This window comes from Narcine bancroftii, chromosome 13, assembly GCF_036971445.1.
Source record: "Narcine bancroftii isolate sNarBan1 chromosome 13, sNarBan1.hap1, whole genome shotgun sequence".
In the NCBI taxonomy this organism is placed as follows: domain Eukaryota; kingdom Metazoa; phylum Chordata; class Chondrichthyes; order Torpediniformes; family Narcinidae; genus Narcine; species Narcine bancroftii.
Window position 1 is genome coordinate 17,522,044 of NC_091481.1, and position 21,755 is coordinate 17,543,798.

At 40.9% G+C, this 21,755-nt stretch overlaps 1 protein-coding gene and 1 long non-coding RNA gene across 11 annotated transcripts in view; one reads left to right on the forward strand and one right to left on the reverse strand.

Annotated features, from left to right (window-relative positions):
* The window catches only part of LOC138748142 (voltage-dependent calcium channel subunit alpha-2/delta-1), a 506,771-nt gene that overhangs the window by 121,008 nt on the left and 364,008 nt on the right, over positions 1-21,755 (reverse strand). For all 10 annotated transcript variants that reach the window (XM_069907870.1, XM_069907873.1, XM_069907871.1 and 7 more), the window contains 2 exons: positions 4,817-4,975; positions 2,298-2,402 (listed from right to left, as the gene is read on the reverse strand). In XM_069907870.1, the coding sequence (XP_069763971.1) occupies positions 2,298-2,402; positions 4,817-4,975 (264 nt within the window). The remainder of the gene's footprint in view (positions 1-2,297; positions 2,403-4,816; positions 4,976-21,755) is intronic.
* Positions 445-14,082, forward strand: LOC138748150 (uncharacterized). The gene is made up of 4 exons (XR_011347834.1): positions 445-530; positions 1,314-1,405; positions 6,320-6,374; positions 13,884-14,082. It is a non-coding gene; the product is annotated as an uncharacterized lncRNA (long non-coding RNA).

Consider the following 21,755-nt stretch of genomic DNA (forward strand, 5'->3'; position numbering starts at 1 on the left):
TCTATCGTGGTTTAGCCCTTAAAATGATTTCAATGAATCAATAGGGCTCCAATCGCCTAAGCTATATCTGTGCAGTATTTTAAGTTGATACCTTTCATCAGAAAAGAACCAGTTCATGTGTTGACCCCGTTTCTCATTCCTGACCTTTGCTCAACTTGCCGTGCAAGTCCAGCATTTTCTGTTTTTATTCCAGATTTCCAGGATCCACTGTAATTTGCATTCATGAGTGATTTATTCAGCAATAATCGACCAGTATTATGTATATTATGTTAAATAGGTTGATCAGTTACCTTACTTTAACTCTCTTTATCTGGGAAGCACTGTGAAGTGTTGGATGAACATTGTGACAGGCGTTGGTGTCAACACTTCCACAATTACGTTTCACTGACCAATGGGATGGTTAGCAACAGAGAGAAAAAAAAAAGATTTTTTGCAACCCATACAATGAAGGGAAAGGACCCGGCCCACCAAATGTGAATTAATATTCCTGACAGATATCAACCAAGGAAGTCCGAACCTCCACTCAGCAGGTGAGTACAAGGGGTTCTAAACATCTCAATTCCCAAGACAGATAAGGGAGTTACTGAACCAAGGGCCTGTTCAAGTTGGCAAACAGAAAGAGCAAACAAAATTCCATTGGCTTCCACTCAAAGGTTACAGTATAAGTGGCCATGTGGGGAGATTTGTTTTTGTTTTACATTGAGCATCAAAGGCTACACCAAGCTTCCAGTTAATAAGTGGCCCTAAAAATATGCAATGGCACAGAAGATTCTCTGAAAGATTTAGTTACTGGAAAAAAGTCTCCAGTTTGGCAGGCTTGTAAGTTCATGTTCAGCTTTACAATGGGCACAAATCCAGCCTACACACAAGCAACAAACACAACATCTGGAAAGAGCCAAAATAACCACAGAATTACAGCTTTACTCATTAAATCTCTATGCTCATTTTCTACTGATTGCTCTCGTGAAGAACACTTGGGAGCCACTTGCCTAGATGGATTGTTTTGTCTCGATGCTGACCGAATTAAGAAAATTGGCAGAACAGTTAGTTAGCACAACTCTATTACAGCACCTGCGACGCAGGTTCGAATCTGACGCAGTAAGGAATTTGTACGTTCTCCCCATTTCCTGCATCGGTTTTATCCGGGTGCTTCAGTTTCCTCCCACACTCTGAAGCAAATAGGATTGGTAGGTTAATTGGGTGTAATTGGGCTGCGTGGGTTTCTTCTACCACACAAGATTGTTACATTTAAACTTAAAACCATTTAAACGATGTTATATGTGTAAACAGCCACTCTCTTTTATCTGATGCAGGTTCAAGAAAACATTGTTATTGGTGGATGAAGTTATTATCACGAATGATGAAAATGAGAAGGAACCTCAAATATAATTTCTTACTGCATGAAGTAGGTACCCAATGAATATATTGTGCAACATGGCTCCAGTCACAAACCAACCCCATCAAGGCTCTTGCATTTTGTTAAATCTCAGGAACATTATTTTCTGCATTCTTGGATTTCTTTCCACTACCTCGTTGTACTACCCAATGTATGGATTGACTTCCCTGGATAGCACACAAAACAGTTTATCCAACGTGTTTCAACTCCAAGTCACCGAGAAAGAAATTGTTTTAGCAAAGGTTCGGAAGGAGCAGAGCAACTTCTTGATTTTCACATTTATTGCATATATATTTTCATTGACTTACCATCCAATTCCATTTTTAAGAATGGAAAGCCATTTTGCAGCACAAAACCTAGTTATTGTTGTCGGGGTTTCGTGCCTTTTATCCAAATCTCGAGACTTAAGATGGCGGCAAGATTTCTCTTCATGTCAGAACTTGTTTAGTCCACATCCAATGCATTAATCACGCTATGCTTTGGTAGATACAGTTTCTGGAGTAATATTATTTGACTGACAAGCACACTAATTGAAGAGCTGGGATCACATTTAAATAACTAAAAAATCTATATTGTAAAATGTTGGTTTAAAAAAAAAGATACAATTCCAATGATTGACTCCTTTTTCCCTTTAAAACAATTGCCCGGTTCTGACAACTAATCATTTGAATTTTGAAAATACTCCAAATAATACTTGGATTGAGATAGAGCCCAAAGAAATTCATTTGGCTGAATTAAACTGATGCCTGAAAGTAAGACATGATATGCCCCCTATTGGAGCACAAAGTTATTCTTATTGGATAACTTGATTTTAATTTGGAAAATTATAATCCATGTCAAGATCATTTCTATTACTAGGGTACGGTAACTTTCAAAACTAAAAGGTTTTATAATTTCTTACTTTTTTGTCCTGGTTATATGTCGTAAAGATCTCTTGGGCCCTTTCTTCCCCACCATCTGTAAATAACATGATGATCTTGTTGCAATTCGCTCGGGACACATTGAACTACAGAGATATAAAAGGGAATATCTATTCAATTTCAAATTTCATATGGTTCTTAAATCATATAGCATGTCATGAGTGTACGATAATAAAATAACCGTATTCATTTCATACAACTTGATCTACCATCCAGCTTTTCAGGTTTTTCATGCCATTACATGTTGGAATGTTATTTGAAAAATTCCTTTCAAGTCCCTGTTCGTGAGGCCTGAAACAATATTTTATCTCTTCAGTTTCCAAATAACACGAGGCAACGATTTTTTTTTCAAATGGTTTCTTCCTGAAAATATATTGGGGATTAAGATAAACAACTTCAAGTTGAACACAAAGATAATTTCAGATTTGCTGTATCATGGAGGAAGTTGGAGAAACATTAAGTTTACTTCCATTGAATTTAGCATTAAGCATATACTTGCCGCAAGTGTAACAGAATGTATCGCATCTGTTGCAACATTGATGAGACATTTCTGCTGTATTGAATCTTCATTCAGACAATTACTGCTATTAGGCCCTTTCAGGTGGACCCTCCGCCTTGAGGGCGGCAGCAGGAGTGGATCTTAACCTGCAGACTCACCTTTCAGGTGGCAGCCCTAAAAGGCTGCTTGCAGCATTGCCTGGTCCACCTGAAAGGGCCTATTCATATCTAGAGGTGCCTCGTAGCACCCTCCGGATCTGAAGGAGGCGGGGCGACTGGTGCCGCAGCGCTACCTGACATAAATATGAAGCATAGCAATGGCCATCTTCCCTACCCATAATCCCCCATGCAGGTGGAACCACTCTGTGTTTCCCACAACAGTCCAGCTGCGTGGGAGATTATGGGTATAGGGAAGACCACCACTGGTATGCCGCGATTTGAGCCGCAGAGGGTGGCCCCGGTGCAGGAGCAGCCAGCCAGGCTGTGACAGCCCACACTGGCCACCCCCCCCCAGCCGCTCCGGCATCCCTTGCCAGCTGCCCCTGCCCCGATGTCCCCTACCAGCTGCCCCTGGCCTGAAGTTCCTCACCAGCCACCCCTGCCCCGATGTCCCCCACCGGCCGGCCCTTCCCTGACATCCCCTGCCAGCTGCCCCACCCTGACAGCCCTCGCCAACCTCCCTTCCCCAGTGGGGCCAAGTCTGTCAGGTAGTGGGGTGGTGGAGGGCTGTCAGGCAGTGGGGCGGGAGTGGATATCAGCCAGCAGGGAGGGAGGCTGTGAGGTAGTAGGGTGTTGGGTCGCCGACAAAGAGTCATCAGCCCACTCCCAGGCAGCCACTTATAGTGGCTGCACATTCATGTGCCTCGGCGGAGTTATCCTTCCCCGAGGAAGGTTGGCATTGGCACCTTGGAGGTGCTTCTGCTGCATTAGGGTGAGTGTCTATGGCCGCAAGAGGGGAGATTATGCGGCTTTACACTCGGGTGTTCATCCCACCTGAAAGGGCCCATTGTTAAATACACTCACTGTGCTATTGGTTGAAGAACATGTGCATTAACATCTGTTCAATGTAATGCATAGCAACTGCATATGTGAGCTGCTTTTATAGCCTGTCTGCATCTATCCTGACTAAGCATGCCCAGGCCTAAGACAACATTTACATAGCACTTGCACTGAGTGAATGCCCAAGCATGCTTGGACTGACCAAAGCAGCTTGTTCTGTGGGTAATATACTAGAAGATTTTAAATATGACAGGAAATTATAAAATAGATTATATCTAAATTTTAACATGATTTTCATGATCAGCACCCAAAAATCCATAAAATACACCCAAGTGTGTTCAGGAAGAAAAATTTTCATTGTTCAGTGTAATTCATTGTGAGGCTGGAATCAAATGGAAAAATGCCATTGCTGCATTAGAACCCCACATGAAGTATCCTATTCCACCATCTCCAGCAACCAATATTGCAGCAGTTGGCAGAAAACAGCAAGGTGAATAGAATGCTTTAAATATACATAGGTTTCATGATGGTGCGTTGCTTCCTGATGTCGGGGTCAAGGATGTCTCTGAGTGGTTACATAACATTCTTGAGGGGAAGGGTGAGCAGCCAGAGGTCATTTTTTGGTAGGAAAAGGAAGGAGAGTGAATTTAGGATGCCCGGAAGCAGCTCTGTGGTACAGTGTGCTGAAGATTAGTCTTCTTTGCTGCCTGATGATCTAATGCAGTGAATGCTGAATCTCCAGAATTTGCTTGAACTCGGTCATACGATTCATTGTAAATTTCTTTTTAAATTGGAGCACATTTCAAAATGAATAGTAACTGAATTGCTTCCAAGCAGCTCACTGATCATACAAGAGATGTTGCATTTTCTCTCATTTTCTTTAATCCTTAAAATTATTTCTACAATTATTATCCTAAATTGTACTGTTGCATAACACAGCCTCAATTCAGACCAAACTTAATAATAGCATCATAATCATGTCAAATCTAGTTATTATACTTACATTCAGCAACTGTTCAAAAGCAAATGTAAATCCTTCTTTATAATCAGTGATTCCCTTTGCTTGTATCTGATTAACTGCATCCTTGAGGACCTTCTTATTTCGGACATTAGCTTGCACAAGATGTCTGAAGCAGCTGACAGATTTTGCTATATTGTTGAACTGAAAAATAAAAGTTAAAAAAAAAATCAACCAGAACATAGGCCATAATTCTGACCTTATGCTTCAATGTCCAGTAAACACCTAGCTTGGTGTCAGTTTAAACCGCATGGTCAACAGCCTTTGCCCAGTTGGGGTTAATCACTCGGTTGTGCTGATCAATAGATTTCAGGTAGAATGGATGAGTTGCAATTGATGGGTATGATTTTGCATCAGCGGTCAGCGCGGGGTGCCCTGCTCTTCACTGCCCTCCAAAGCCCTTTGCTGAAAATAATGCCAAGGGGATCCTTGGTAAATGGTTGACAAATTGCAGCTGAAATCCTCTCCCAGCTCATTTAGCTCCAATTTCAGAAGGTGCCAGTTACTGTGGAGTCATACTTCAGTACAATCCCTTGCCTTTTGTGGAGGAAATCAGTGATGTTAACAAGCAGCCGATTGTAGTTATTGCATGAAACAACATCTCACACAAGTCCCAGTGTAACCTCTGAATTATTTAATACAAATTCATTACAATTTATAGTCTTGCTCAATTAACCTACACTGTCCCTAATCACTTTAATGCAAAGAATCTTCACGAATACTCTGCTCATTTACCCACTAATTTTGCCAATAATAACTCTCCAGTGCTTTCAATAATGGATCAAATACAAAATAAAATTTGAACACAGGGTAACAATGTATTTTACAAAAGACTTCTATAAAGTCTGTTGTTTCATTTTTTTAGATCATTTATTTGCATTCAGACTCAGACTCTGACCAATATGAGGTTACCACTTCTCAATATAAAATCTGTCCAATGCCCAGAGAATCTATTTTAATTTGAATAAATGATAATGGAGGACAGTTGAACTAAATGATTCCACTAGAAAATAAGATTTTAAATCAGTTATAAGGTGGTGTCATCACAGAGGTTTTTTTTAAAATTTATATTAATTCTAACATTTGTGCAACAACAGGATTTATTTAAATGGGCCTCAGTAAATGCTGATATAATCAACTGTGCTGTTCATTTGACGTATTTGCTTTTGTGACAATAGTTGCACTGAAATTGTAGAAGAAAAATCTATTTGTCCTCATCAGTCAACATTAGTAAGTACTAAGGTCTGATACCAAAAACGGATGCAAATTACCTGGCAGTTTTCCAGCTAAAAATAAAAAATAATGCCCTAAAATCTTTTTAAAAGCATTGTTATTGATAATTAATGCCCATCACAACAAATTACAGGTGTACAGAACTTCAAGGTAGATGAGCCTTGTCAATTTTGTTGAGTGGAAATGTGCATTTAATTTTGCAATTAACTGTATTCATGGATCTTTTACTGTCTTTTTCATTGTCGATTTACACAGTTAAATTGAATAGTAAAAGAGGGAAGTTAATTGACAACAGCTTCTTCAGTTCCAGGTGAGCTTTTTCTGAAAAGCCAATTTGGTGATAATGTTAGTTTGACAACTGTAGTCATCCAAAGGGGTTTAATCTTGTCAAAAATAATGATTCATTTGGATTTAATGCTGTGTTTCATTTATGCTCTTTGATCTGTGAGTTTGTATGATAATGTTTGAAAAGTTGCCCATTCACAACTCCCTCTCTCTGGGATGGGATGAATGGTTCGCATATAGTTGTATAGGGGCCAATAGACCTTTGAACCAAGAGATGGGAAATGAGCAGCGAGTTAACTTCAAGAATTTTCAATATTTTTTCCACTTTTGTCCATTCCAACCATGGATTTTCATTGCTGGCATTTAACCCTCAGCCACTAATTTTAAAAAAAAAGCATCTATGATGCAACATCTTTTAAATCATTGATTTAACACAATCTTTAAAAAGTAAAAAAAAATCAGATTATACCAAGTGTGTGCGTGAATGCATGTGAAAATGAAAACATGTACGCAAGGGTGAGAGATGTAAAGTGAGGGATTTACTTTTTTATATAAGTAATGCCCCAATATCTTTTTTAAAATTTGCATTAATCATTGCTATTGATAATTAATGGCCATCGCAACAAACTGTAGATGTACAGTACAAAAAGACCGAGAGAGATGAGCCTTAGCTTTTTCGATATGTTTAATTCTGTAATTATACTCAGTGAACCTTCACGGTCTCTTCACCTGCAGATTTAAGCAGTCTGCCAATAGGCAGAGAAAGACATCAGACATACTACAGTATTTCTTAAATGCCTGGAACTGCACCTAACCTGCAGTCCTGCTGCCAAGCATCCCTGTATGCAATGACTACTGTTCCAAACAGCACTTAATTTTATATTGTCTCCAGCACTTTCAGCTGTGGACCAGCGAGGGCCTCAGCGGGTGATTTATGGTCAAGGGACCTTCATAGGCTGTGACCTGCTGGACAGTGGCTCATGGGAACCAGGGATCGGAGCCAGGATTCGAGAAGGGGCTGTGAGCAAACGGGGGGGGGGGGGGGGGGGGTCCCAAAGGGCCTCGGGAGCTGAGCTTTCTGATCATGTCGGAGGTGTGGATCAGGAGCTTGAGTTGCCGATGCATCAAACAGCTGCAGAGGCTGCGGGAGCGCTGGAGGCAAATCAATGGAGATGCAGTGACGCCTGAAGGACTCTTTCTCCTATTCTTAGAGATGCCGGGCAATACTCATGGCCACTCTTTGTTTGCCTTACGGCAGAACGAAGTTTATTATGTGACGACAAAAGGAACCTTGGAAAAAAAGACTTGGCCTTGACTTTTGTAAGTCAAATGGCTTCAAAAGCAAGGAATCAGTGCTGATGTGATGACTTGATCACTGCACGAGAATAAGTCATTTCTGGAGAGGCTGATCTTTGGAAAACAACTTAAATTAAAGCCCCTCGGGCAAATGATACATTTCAGCATCAAAAATAATCAGCTACTTCTCACAACTTGTTTATTGCTGTGTCTAGCTTTATTTTTTTTACATCTTTTTACATGTTGCCAGATAGGTTAATTATAATTGTTGGGAGCTGCTAAACCATTAGTTTTCAGTGGTTTCCACTCACATTCCACCTTAACTAATCCTTGTGCCATAGATGCTCTGTGATTAGTAAGGGATCACTTAAAGTGGGGGGAAAAAGTTGAGCACTACTGCTCTAGACCAGTGGTTCTCAACCTTTTTCTCTCCACTCACATACCATTTTAAGTATTCCCTATGTCATAGGTGCTCTGTGATTAGTAAGGGATTGCTTAAGGTGGTATGTGGGTGGAAAGAAAAAGTTTGAAATCCACTCTTTTAATTGTCCCTAATTGACACGTTATGTTAACGGTTTCATAACTCCAAAATTTTTGTTACAAAATGTGTATGTAACAATAAAAATGTATGTGTGAATTTTGTTCTTGTCCTGTGGCTCTCAAACATCTGAGCTTTATCGTTTGTGGCTCTTACATTTAGCAAGTTTGGCCAACCCTGCCCTATGTCATAGGTGCTCTGTGATTAGTAAGGGATTGCTTAAGGTGGTATGTGAGTGGGAAGGGAAGGTTGAGAATCATTGCTGTAGACCCAATTGTTACTGAAATATTTTGCTTGAGAAAAATTGTCATTGGCCCATTTCCTGTGGTTATGAAACCGTGCACATAACGAGCCAATTAGGTACATTTAAAACAGTGGTTTTCAAACTTTTTGTTTCCCCCCCTACATACCACCTTAAGCGATCCTTTATTAATCACAGACCATCTATGGCGTAGGGATTACTTAAGGTGTTTGTGAGGGGAAAGAAAGTTTGAAAACCACTGTGCTAAACTGTCCTGACACTGGCTCCTTGCAAAGTTAATTTACCTAGATCACAAAGAAACCTGGACGTTTCATCTGAAGAAACAAACTCTGCTAAGATGGTTGAAGCTAACGACATTGGAAAGTGTTGTTGTTCTGGTCTGCACAACTTCAAAGACATGAGCTTAATAATTCACAAAATCTCAGAAGTTATTTATCCCACTGAGTCTATTCTGACTCGATATCATGCTCTAAGCTATTCATTCTCATCCTATTTTTGGTTATGACCCCTTAGGACACTGATCAAAATTTATGGGTCCCCTCCTCTGCGAAGCAGTCAAGTTTAGTTGGTTTCTTCTGTACTTCTCTCCTACCAACTACATAAAAAAACTTTTAAAATATTGACAATTTTGTGTGCGCCCCCCCTCCTTAAATGTGATGTGATCCATGGTGAGGGGGGAGGTCGTGCCTGCTGAGATTAGCTGTAATTTCACTGGTCCTACTCCCCCACCCTCTGCCCATAATTCTGTAAGTTCAAACACTACAGTTAAACCTGCCTCCATTACCACCTCAGTAATGCATTTCAGATCCTAAACACTCATTGTGTAATAAGTTTCTATCTAACTACATTATCGATACCCTTCATGGCCATAAATACCTTTTTTAGATCCCCACCCAATCTCTGCATTCCAGAGAAGAACAACGTCTCCTGGCTATCCATATAACTAATATCTACTTTCCCCGGAATCTTTTTGGTAAATCTTTCTGCACCTACTGTGAAGTCTCCAGATTTCTCCAAAAGAATGGCATCCAAAACTGGACACAATCATGGTTTGACCTGATTCCTTTGCTGTTGTGCTCTAAGCAAAGGATTCCACTCGTTAACCATTTTCTCAGCCTTCCCACCATTTTGAAGGAATTATGCATGTGCACTTCCAGATCTCTACTCTGGGAACCATTTTACCTAATTCACATTGCCACCTTCTTAATTGTCCTATCAAATGGAACGCTTCACGTTTCTCCATGTTAAATTTCACCTGCTCCTGATCACCCATTTCACCAACCGAGTTAGCCAGCTCAGAGACTGTCACTATCTTCCTCAAAATCATTCTTCTTCCACACTTTTTGCCCTTGTAAAATTGGAAATCGTGTCTTGTGCACAGAAGTCCAACTTATGCACATACATGAGGAAAATTAGTCACCCCGATACTGCCGTCTGGTAAACTCCATTGTACCCATGACTGCATGGCAATAAGCATCATGGCCTCGCAGTACAGGATAGATCTTGACCTCAGGTCCTGTCAGGACAACATTGGTTTCTGGGGGTGGGGGAGGTCTGGATTCCTCCCACATCGCAAGGTTGCGCTGTTAGATTCATTGACTACTTTAAACTGCACCTTAGTTAGGCAAGTGGCAAATGATTTAAAGATGAGCATGTGAGTGAGAACGTAATGGGGATAATGCGGAACAGAACTGACAATGTAGGTCATGGGCAGGTAGATGAGTAGTTTAAATCGGCATCATCTTTGGCACATATATCATGGGTTTTAGGGTCTGTTCCTTTCATTCAGTGGACGATTTGCGTCTGGAAAACATGACCTGACTGTGTATTCGAGGCAGGCGTTCCCACATGCATTGTAGGCTAGGGTAAAACACACAAAGAAATGCTAGGGGAACTCAGCTGGTCTTGCAGTGGCCATAGATTACCGATATTTCGGGCCTAAGCACTTCTTCAAGGAATAAGCAAAGTACAGGAAGGTTGAAGAATAAAGACTGAAAAATGGCAGAGTGAAGAGTCCAGACCAACAGAAGGTGTTAATTAGATAGGAGAGGTGAGAATTGATTTTGGCTCTGTGAAAGGAGACAGAGGGAAAAGGGAAAAGTGAGACACAGAGCTGGGGGAAAGTTGACAGGGGAAGATGATTCAAGATCTAAGATTCGCTTATTGTCATGTTATAAAAACTGTAATATTGCACAAAAATGCCTTTAGTCTGCTGTAAGACAGACAGATTTGCCATCAGCAGAAATTGTCAGGCACCTCTTAGTCAGAGAGAGAGAAAAATAAAAATGTCCCCCCAGACTCACTGAGTGTCCATGGATTTGACTCCTGCACTCCCACAGACTCCAATCCAAGCCATCAGCAGCCTGAGCTCCACATCTGAACCTCCGACATGATTACAAACCTTCAGCGCCCTTGGCACCCTCTCACATCCCGGTTCCCACGCCAGGTACCCCTTCAGCCTGTCTCGAGTCCACATCCAGTAGCCTGCAGCCTGCGTGGGTTTCTCGTCTCGAGTCACCAGCAGCCCGCCGCCTGGGTGTTCCTCAGCCACAGAGCCCCTCACAAGCCTGCCACCATGGTCACCAGCCTAAGGGCCATCTCCTCTGCTTCTCCTTCTCAAACAGGGGTGGGGGGAGGTCTCCATTTTTATTGGTGTTCTGCACCAGTCCTCTGCTTCCCCAGAGTCCCCATAGGTGCCATCATCAGTTGCGGGCTTTTAAATAATCATCAAGGATGGAAACTGAGGGGCCTCTTTCAGTGCTGTATGACTCCATGACTATGATTTTATTTATCCACTTGAGATGTGACCTGACGTCAGAGTATCTTCACTTTGTCTGTCTTTTGCCTAAACAAAATTTTGATTACATCTTCCTTTGCAGAGATTCCAGGAGCATCTTCTTCTTTTCTGAAGACTGATATTAAAAAATTTAATTTCGTGTCTCAGCCGTGCCCTTTGGCTCCATTGGTAAATTTCCTTCTCTGAAGCCTAGTTCAGAAACCTGACAGCCTGAACACACACGAGATTGTCTGATCTCGGAAGCTAGGCAGGCTCAGGAATGGCCAGTACTTGGAGGGGAGACCGTCTTGAAATACCAGATGCTGTTGGTTTCTGTGAGGGGTGCTGGACAAAGTGGCGACTCTCTGTCTGCTTTACAGTAGACAAAAGTCAAAGAATTTCATGTTACATTCTAAATGTTGTATTACATGACAATAATCAAACCTTTACCTTTGCTCTCTAATTTTACAATTCTTTTCTTAGATGTGTGCTACAGACCTTTTTTTCTCCTTTGTCTTTAGATCAGATAATTCCTTTTATACTTCCATTCTCAACTTCCTGCACTCAGCTGGATTCACAATTGTTAGCTACTTGGTATCTGTCATAATTTCTTTTCTTCCTGCTCTACTCTTGTATTCAGGGACCTGGCTTTAATTTCCCTGGGAATGTCCCTGGAACACAATTGGAAAAGCTCCACTTTAAAGCCTCTCTCATTCTTCCCATTAAAGTGTGACACTTCACATTTCTCAGCATTGTTAGTTTAATCTCTCAATCTTTGAGACCAATTTACCTAAGCCAGATCTGTTCTTATCCCATTGAAATGGCATTTTCTCCAGCTGACTATTTCTCCTTGAAGTTGTCTATACTTTTTTCCATGGCTGTTCTAAAACATACAATGTTATGATTGCTATTTCCAAAATGCTCCCCCAATGGTACTTGCTCCACTTGGAATGGCTCCCAATCCGACAATGCCACCTTTCTTGTTGAGCCAGGAAGGCGCGTTTAACATAGTGGTTAGTGCAGTGCTGTTACAGTGCCAGCAATTGGGACCGGGGTTTGAACTCTGCACTGTCAGTAAGGAATTTGTACATTCTCCCCATGTCTACATGGGTTTTCCCGAGAGGGGGGGGCTCCAGTTTTGTCCCACCCTTCCAAACGTACCGAGGGTTATAGGTCAATTGGGTGGCACAGGCTTGTGGACCGAAAGGGCCTATAACTCTGCTGTATGTCTAAATTATAAAACCTTTCTTTGAATAATTAAAATTACCCATCGTCACTTGAATATACCCGAAGACAGCAGGTCCTTCAGCCCACTATGTCTGGGCTGAACACAGTGCCACAATGCCTCTACTCTATGGCATGCTGTCATCTTTATAACTTCCACATAGATTTACTTCTCAATATTGTTCCCACTAGTTGACAGCCGATAGGGTAGCCCTAAGCGTGCAATTGCACCTCCAGTGTTTCTTAATTGAAAGCAGATAAATTTTGTCATTTCAAGTCATTTCACTCTCATCATTATTGCCACTCACTCTCAATTCTTCCCTTCCTCGTCTTTCATTATATTTTTTTGTATTTTGTAAGATCAAGATGTCAAGTACACTATTTTTTTGATAGAATGCTGCTTTGACAAATCTAATATTGCCAAAATCCTAATGGCTGTAATAAACTCAACTATCACAGGCCTTATTACAGTATTTTGTAATAAAGAATATTGGACATTTTAATTTGAACAATTCTGCTTGTATTCACTCAAATATTTCTGGTCGCTTCAATAAAGTACAGGAACATTAACAAAAACAAAGGTTTCTAAATTCCTAAAATTGAATTATATAAGCCCAATGCTTAAGGAGAAGTCATGTTATTTATACTTTCTCAATATTCTTAATAAAATCTGATGGAAGGTGTACTGGACTTTATGGGTTCTTGTTCTTATACTCTTTCCCTGTGAGTAATTACGTCGTGTCCAATTGTTGTAACCATCCTGAGGACCAGACATTCACCTAACAGCAGCAGGGATTCACTTCCAGGCAATATCTGGTCATTTGATAGACTGTAATGAATATTGTTACCTCGGGAAATCTTTGAAATTGTGCCAACTTAATGGCTTTTTAGACATCCTTATCTAATATTTCCTTTTAATGGACAGGAGTTATTGGTATCAACTATGTACTTTGATTTATTTCCTTTGCGAACTAAGTAATGGAAAAGATGAGTGAATGTTAAGGAAAGAAGACCAAGAGAATAAGAGGCTAAGTTAATTGTCACTTTTAGGTATATAATTGTTCAACTCTAAAGAGAGAAACAGAGAGAGAGAAGAATAAACAGTCATAATTCTGTTGAATGCAATGGTACAAATATAATTCTACTAAAAATAGGCAAATATCTGTAAAAAGGATAAGTTATCGAAACACAGGCACACAAAGTTTAATTCACATTAACAAAAGATATTATTACCATTTTCTCTGAACAGCATTGATGAAAATCCTGAATTATAGGTCCAAAAATAATCATCAGTTTTAAAAAATACATTAAAAATAGTTTGTTTGTGCAGCTGGGGGAAAAAAAATCACTTTATTATGTTGTAATCAAGGGTATTAAAAATGTTTTTTTTTACTTCTAATGCTGGCTCTATTTTTAAACCCAATGTATTTAAACACAGCTGCCTGCTGAGCCCACCAACCAATCTGATGATTGTCAGCTTCTGTCAGCACGATCGGTGAAACTGTTCCCTTGTTGAGATGAGCTTATTGCTTGTGATGCACACAAAGGATATGACAACCTGCCAAAATAAAAATTCAGTGCAACTCGTGAAATTATTCGAAGATTTTTCTCCTGGAGGTTTTGTTTATTTATCCCAGATAGATAGGTTACTTTAAATGAAGGTAAGAAATCTCCTATAATTCTTTCTCACCGCGAGTGAATGCATGATGTGTCAAACCGACAAACCTGGTGTGCATCACATTTATAAACTGCCACAAATCCAGACACAAAACTTCACCATATTTCAGATGTAGTGTTAGAAAATCCATCAACAAAGCACAATGGGTCTTGCCATAAAAGAAGAAATAATAATGATAAGAAACTGGCCTACTTTTTCTGGAATCTATTAGATTTATTCATGTTTTGTTCTAGTTGAAAGTCTTAGACAGGGACTGGCAGTGTGAAGAGTGTGTTTTGAAGGATGAACTCTCTTGTGACTGCCAGGTACAATGCAACAAGATGGGGTTAGATTGCAAGAATTATCTTCAATGAAGACTAGGCAAACCTCCCAATGCCTGACATTCACCCGCATCTACATGAGGGCTACACTTAGCCTGCTTTCCCTTCCATAATTTCAGGGTTTATATTTTAATTACCCATGAAGAAAAAATGGTTTTGTTGATGGTGTTTTGAGGCCAAAGGACTCAAACACCAGCAGCCACAGAAATTCACCAAGACAATGGCTAAACAAAAATGGTTTTATTTTCTTAATACATTATAATAAGATCAATATTTAACTTATTACTATTAACTTAACCCCCTTTTAATTCTAAGTGCACATGTATATCATGCTTGTATTCAGGAAACTTCTTTTTCACTGTCCATTCATTCACTCTTCACTCCTCCAAGTTCACTGGAATCAGGCCATCTTCCATACTGTGCACAGAATAATCTTCATCAGGCTCTGGTCCTTTAACTCAGGTCATTATCGCTCAGGAAGGTCTTTGTGGTTTTCCGAGAGAAATTCATTGTTTGTTGGACACTCACCAACTGATCTCCTTCAATCAGCCACTTCTTATCGAAGAAACTTTCCCCCTCTTGGGTTTTTCCAAAAGATAACCTCTTCTTCCAGGTTACCACAAGGAGTTCTTCTTTTTCCCCTATTTCAGGAGAAACACAATAACCAGCCACAGCCTCTGCAATTGACTACAGAGATTTGTAATAGGCTGAACTCGGAACTCAAAACCTGTCATGCAATGGGGGTCTTGCAGCAGGTCTGCAAATTTGCAGTCTTCAATACCAACTGCTGTCAAATCTCTCAGTCTCATCTCCCCCTCCCCCAAAAATGAATCTTTTCTCTCTGTTTGCAAAACCACATGACCCCTCTTAGAACAGCAATCTTCAACCAGCAATTTCAACTTCTGGCACCATCCTTAATAGCAAACGATTTTTAGCTCTTGAGCCTGGGCCTTGTACAAACACGCTGATCCATCAACACTTACTCGTAAAACTCTCACAAGTACTCTCCCATGGTCTCAGCAAAGCCAGCTGGAGACATGAAGTCTATCACTGCATGGCACTTGACATGTTGGCTTGCAGAAACGTGATCTAACAACTAAACCTCACTAGATATATTTTATCATAATTTTATTAACCCATTTATTGCTCAATCTCCCGAACAGTTTTCCCTTTATCAATATAAATTTCATCTCTGTTGGATATAAATGACAAAGGACAAAACACATTGCTGGAACGGTACAAAGAAACAAAAATATTCCCCTGATCAACATTATCAGCTGCTGAACTTGCATTACTCTCCTTTGGACCATCTCTTCTTCCTCAAAATCTGAAATCCATTAATTTGCACATTGGCCCAGCACTAAAATGTGTTATAGAGTAAGCTCGGCACTTGATATTTTAATTCCAATATTAATTTAAGTGGAATGAACTTCAAAGGCAGGGAACAGTGTGGTAACATGACCTTTAAAGCAGGCTTTGCGTCATCAACAAGGGATGAATTTATACCCACATGCATATTAAAATAAATATGGAGCTGTCGAGTTAAAGCCAAAAAATGGCTGAAATGCAACAAATACAGGTGAGAAATGAAACAATAAACACTGCTGAATGTGTGGAAAAAGTAAAATGTTGCAGAGGTGATGCTGGAAGGCAGACGTAAAACCAAAAAAAATAGCGGGAATATTCAGCATTTCTGGCAGCATCAGTGGAGAGAGAACAAAGTTAATGGTTCAGATCAATGACCTCATGACAAAATGTCATCTCCCTTTCTCTCTTCACAGATGCAGGCTGACTGCACAGTCACTCACTGGTCTTCTCTGCAGGGTGGTTGATCTCTTTGTAGTTACGTCTGATGCAAAACCAAAACCGAGTTTACATCTTTAAAAGAAAAACAAGACTTGGAGAGAAGGCAGGGAGATGGAACTGATCAGGACGATCGATCCGCACATTTCCCCACACGGTGACAGTCAGGCAGAGAATGTAGCTCATAACGCCAACAGCCTTGTACGCTTACCTGACCTCAAACAATCCCTTTTAATCATCTCAAATGCTATCACATGATCGCCCCCACCAATAAATGATTGCAATGCGCAAGTCATGGCACTACTGGTATGAGCAAGACCATCGTTGTTTCTGTGCATTTTAGAGCTACATTATTCAGAGAGGAGAGAAAATGAGAAACACACACACTCTCTTGCACTCATGAGCCAGAAACCAAACCAAAGAGAACACACTAACCTCCAAGGGTTTAGCACTAGTTTTCCCTGAATATATTGCTGAACTCCATTTTAAAGTCAAAAGCCTCTGAAGATAGATGCTGCAACAGCAGAGAGTTCCTGACTCCTCTCCTCCTCGCAGAAAGTGCTAAATTTCTGGAAAAATATTACAACTTTGCAAATCCAGGAGACATGCAATACGTAGATTTCAGATTTATTGTTAGCTTAATTTTGTTATAATTACGCATAATTAATTTTGTTAAAATATAAGATCATTACACATTGATCAGGATTTAGGGCAGGTCCACCATCGCTCGATACATCAGGATGTCACCAGTTGAAGGCAGAACAGTCCTAACCCCGGGGATGGCTCCTTGCAAGTGTGAAAGTGTTCAGTGTCCCAGTTAGGAGTGGTCAAGTGTAAAAGTCCAAACCCCCATTCCTAACCCGGGTCACTGGACGACCGATTTAATGGGTGCAAGTGTGAAAGGGGCTCGTGACATCACATGCAACCCCTGAGATTATTTTTCCTGGGTGGGGAAGAATTGCCATTTATTGACCGTGTAAAAAATACTGACTCAATGCATGCATAAACAAATTTTTAAAATATAAACAAACTGACTGTGCAATGCAGAGAGAGAGAGAAAAATCAATAAAGTGCAAAAGTAGGAGTCCTTAAATGAGTTTCTGATTGAGTTTGCTGTTGAGGAGTCTGAGGATGGAGGGGTAACAGCTGTTCCTGAACCTGGTGATGTGAATCTTGTGGCACCTGTACCTCTTTCCTGATGGCAGCAGCGAGATTATTGATTATTGCTGCTGCTCTCCGATGGCAGCATTCCCTGTAGATGTTCTTGATGGTGGAGAAGCTTTTACCCATGATGTCCTGGGCTGTGACCACTACCTTTTGTAGGGCTTTACGCTCAGGGGTATTGGTGCCCCCATACCATGGGATCATTCCATTTAGGTCCATTAAGGACAATAAAGGGGAAGAAACGTGTCAGTAGTAAACTACTGCCATTATTTGGCTGCTTGAAATACCTAACTGTACATTGGGTTCTACTAGAGGTACCAGAGCCAAAATGTCAAGAGGCAAGTGACTGATACACCCATACATGTTCTTTGCCTGTAACCAAAAATGAATATCTCATGCTAATAATTTGGGAAAGTTGAATTGTAAAAATATTTCAAGTATTAACTATTAAAGCCAGCATCAATTGCCACTGAAAAGGCTTGAACTAGAAGCTTCAACACAGAAACAAAGGAATATTTTATTTGAAATAAGTCTTAATTATTGCCACTAGAGGGTGCTGAGGCAACAGGTCCTTCTGTAATTCCACTTGGACAAGACCTTAATTTTACAAACAGTTAAAATTTTTATTTCCTCTGGGTTTTCAATGTCTATTCGCAGAATGGCACTACTTTTTTCCCATTTGCCGTCCGTTCAGGATGAGCTTTGTGTAATAATTTTTTACAGTCTCGAAGGAATTTCCAAGTTTCAATATACATGCTGGGCTGAAGATGGAATTGGCAAGCAGTTACTATAATTAATCTGCCACATGGCTTGTGCAGGTGGAATAAATTCTTTGCAATGTGCTCCCCTTATCCAAACACCCCTGAATTCCCACCCTGCTTCACGTTCTTCCAGCGTTGCTCAAGTTATCGAAGTGAAGCATTTCTTGAATTTTTTTTGCTGAGTAGAATTTCAGAAACCAAAAGGCAGGGTTCTGGACATTGTCCAGGCAGTGAGAGGCATGTTATTTGTTCGAGGAAAATAGATTCTTGAATCACGATGAAACACGAGAATCTGCAGATGCTCTGATTGTAGTGAAAACCCAGAAATGCTGGAGGTCTTGCAGCAACCATAGGAGGTAAAGATATATATCCGACATTTCGGGTCTGAGCCTGCCTGCTTTCTGTTCATACCTTGAAGAAGGGTCCAGGCCTGAAATGTCGATAATATATCTTTAGCTCAGTTGGGCACAGCGAAACCTGCTGAGTTCCTCCAGCATTTCTGTGTTTTTACAAAGTCAGGCCAGCAGATATGCAGTAATGCTTAAATTTTGGTGTTTACCATTAGCTTAATGAAAAGGGCATAATTTCTTGTCCATCTCACACAAGCGGGCGTATACACACACACACCTTTAAACACTGCTGATTGACCTTCCTGGCACCTGAAAGATAATTACAGGTACACACCCTTTATCCGGACATCTAAAATCCGGAAAGCTCCAAAATCCGTCAAGTGGGGAGAGAGAGGGCAGCGCGAATCGGGCGGGCGAGGGGGGTGGGGGGGAGATGGCAGCGCGACTGGAATGGGTGGGGGTGGATACAGCAGCACAATTCTTAAATCTGGCTTTCGGAAATCCGGAAAAATCCAAAATTCGGAACACACTGTCCCCCAAGGGTTCCAGATAAAGGATTGTGTACCTGTTTTAAAAATATGGAAAACTGTTCCTTCTACTTTAGATATTTTAATACAAGGAAAATAACTCAGCTGGTAAAAGGAACACTAATTATTTCTATTACATTGTTGTCGAATATCTTAGGTATAATGACAACATACCTTTAAGTAACAATAATCAGACAGCTAAATATAGACAGTCTCAACTCCAAACCCGTGTGTAAGTTTACAATATCCAAATAAGAATTTTGTGAATGGGACTAGTTCAACTGCCAAAGAGTAAAAAGATCATGATTAAAATGATGTAAAGAAAATGTCAAATATTTGGAATGAAAAGATAAAAATAAAACTATGGAAAACATTTTTATAAATTTAGACATAAAGTACAGTAACAGGTCATTTTAGCCCAAGAGTCAGCACTGCCCAACTTACACCCAATTAACCTCCCATTTCGAACAATGGGAGGAAACTGGAGCCGCCAGGGAAAACTATGCAGACACAGAGAGAACGTACAAACTCCTGACAGACAGTGCAGGATTTGAACCCCGTTCCCAGTCACTGGAGCTGTAAGGGCATTGTGCTAAACGCTACGTCAACCATGCTGCCCCAATAAACAAGAAAGAAATAAACTCTTGATGCAAATTTTCAAACCATCCACAGAAGTGGGAAAACCAAAGAAATTGGACCTTTCAAAGATCAGAGATGAAATCTTAATTCAAAATATTTTGAGTGAGGTATAAAACAGGAAATATAAAGTAGTTCAATCATTGCACCCTGCACAGTGGTTCTCAATACTGAAGTCAAAGGAGACAAGTCAAAATAAGTGTCACTGGCCATTTTACACCAAACTGAACCGCAGTATTTCACTTTTGCTTAAAATTTTTAGGAATACGATCCACATTATTTTCTCATTGTTTTTCTTTGCAGAAGGGGCCACTAACCCTGCAGAGACCATTCCAGCCCCGAGATAAATGTCACTGCTCATGAATTACTATTCTCTCTCTCTCTCAAGCCTTGATTCTTCTCCCACTTCCAGGGAGGGTAGTAGACACCAGCTGATCAATACTCACAAGTGGCATCTTATTGGATTGTAGTAGAAAACCGAAGCCCCTGGAGGGAACACCTAGGTCTTAAACAGATCATGAAAACTCCTCCAGTGTCAGAATTGAACCCAGGTCTCTGATGTTGTGCCACAGCCGCACTCTCTGCTGCACCAATTTGCTGCCCAAAAACTTTGTACTTGTGTAAATTCTTATTTTCTTGATATATTGATGACTTTTAAAAGAGGGACTCCAATCATTAAGCTGGTCCTCTGATATCGAGTTATCCACATTCAGTGCTTAGCTTAATGAACAGTGCTTAATGAAGCCTTTGAGCCGAAAAGAGGAACAAATTGTTTCTTATCAGGCAGTACCCAATTTGCTGCTCATGACTTGTGCGCAATCACACAGAGTTGAGGTGCACTAATTGAAGGCAGCGACCACCTTCGGGCATCACTGGCCTGAGTACTTCTGCCAACCAATGTTAACATTGAAATGCTGGCACATTCCAGGCTGCAGGAGTACATGCTGAGGGAAGCAATGGGGCTTGGGGCAGCCAATGAGAGGGCTTTCTGGGGAAGGAGCGGGGCCCAGAGTCCTTCCATTTCTGGGCATTAAAAGGAGCTGAGACCAAGGGGTGTCCCTCAAACAACAGAGGGGTTAGTAAAGACGAGGTGCCAATGTATGGGTATTACACTATAAACGTGAAAGGACTTCAAACAGTATATATATATATATATATAAAGTTTATCGTGAATAAACCTTACTTTGGGAATAAAACATCTTACTCGAAATACATTTCTTCTTTATTGATCGTTCACTTCATGGAAATTACTGAAGGAGCACGAGTGATCTGCTGCTGCCCACACTAATCTTGAGCTGCATCCGAACCCTTGTCAAGATCGCAGTCAACAACTCAGAAGAACTACCAAGGCAGAGGCTAAAAAGACACATCAATAGAGACCTAGGGGCACTTCAGTTTTCCTATCAGCCTAGCTCCGCCTGTGAATTCAGCTCCCTCACGCTGTCTGCCTTGATAAGGCATTTGTTGTTCAGGAAGCGCTGCTCAAATTAATCCTGGCAACAGTCTCATCTTTAAAGGCCTAACTTCTTTCTTCAAAACATCAGGAAAATGTTTAATGAACACAAAACATTTATTGCTCAGTCAAATTTATAATTAACCCAATGCTCCATGAAACAGGCTCATCTCTTGTACAGAAAGACTCTTCCGGCCGTTTGGACTTTCCTTGGGATGACCCACCCTCCCTTCAATTATCTCTTGTTTAGCCAATCACTGGGCCCTTTTGTAGAGAAAAGAATTGCTACCGTAAAGGCGGATTTTCTCCGCCCTCACGCCGCTGAGCCTACCTCCATTAATCCTCCGCGCGTGGCTCCAAGACGCTGGGTCCGATCCTTACTCTGGCTGGTCGCACACATGGAGCGGAGCGCCCCACCTCGCTCCAATAAATGTGCTGCCGCTGGAGGCGGCTGTCTCGGGATGGGCTGATGACGTCGCGATAACGTCATCAGCTTGAGAACACAGGAGCGCGAATTTTAATGCAGGGAACGCATTGGAAGTACGTTCTTATCAACAGTCCTAGTAAGTGAGTTTTAATTGGGGAGATCTATGGTCGCCATTTTCTGATATGGGGGCT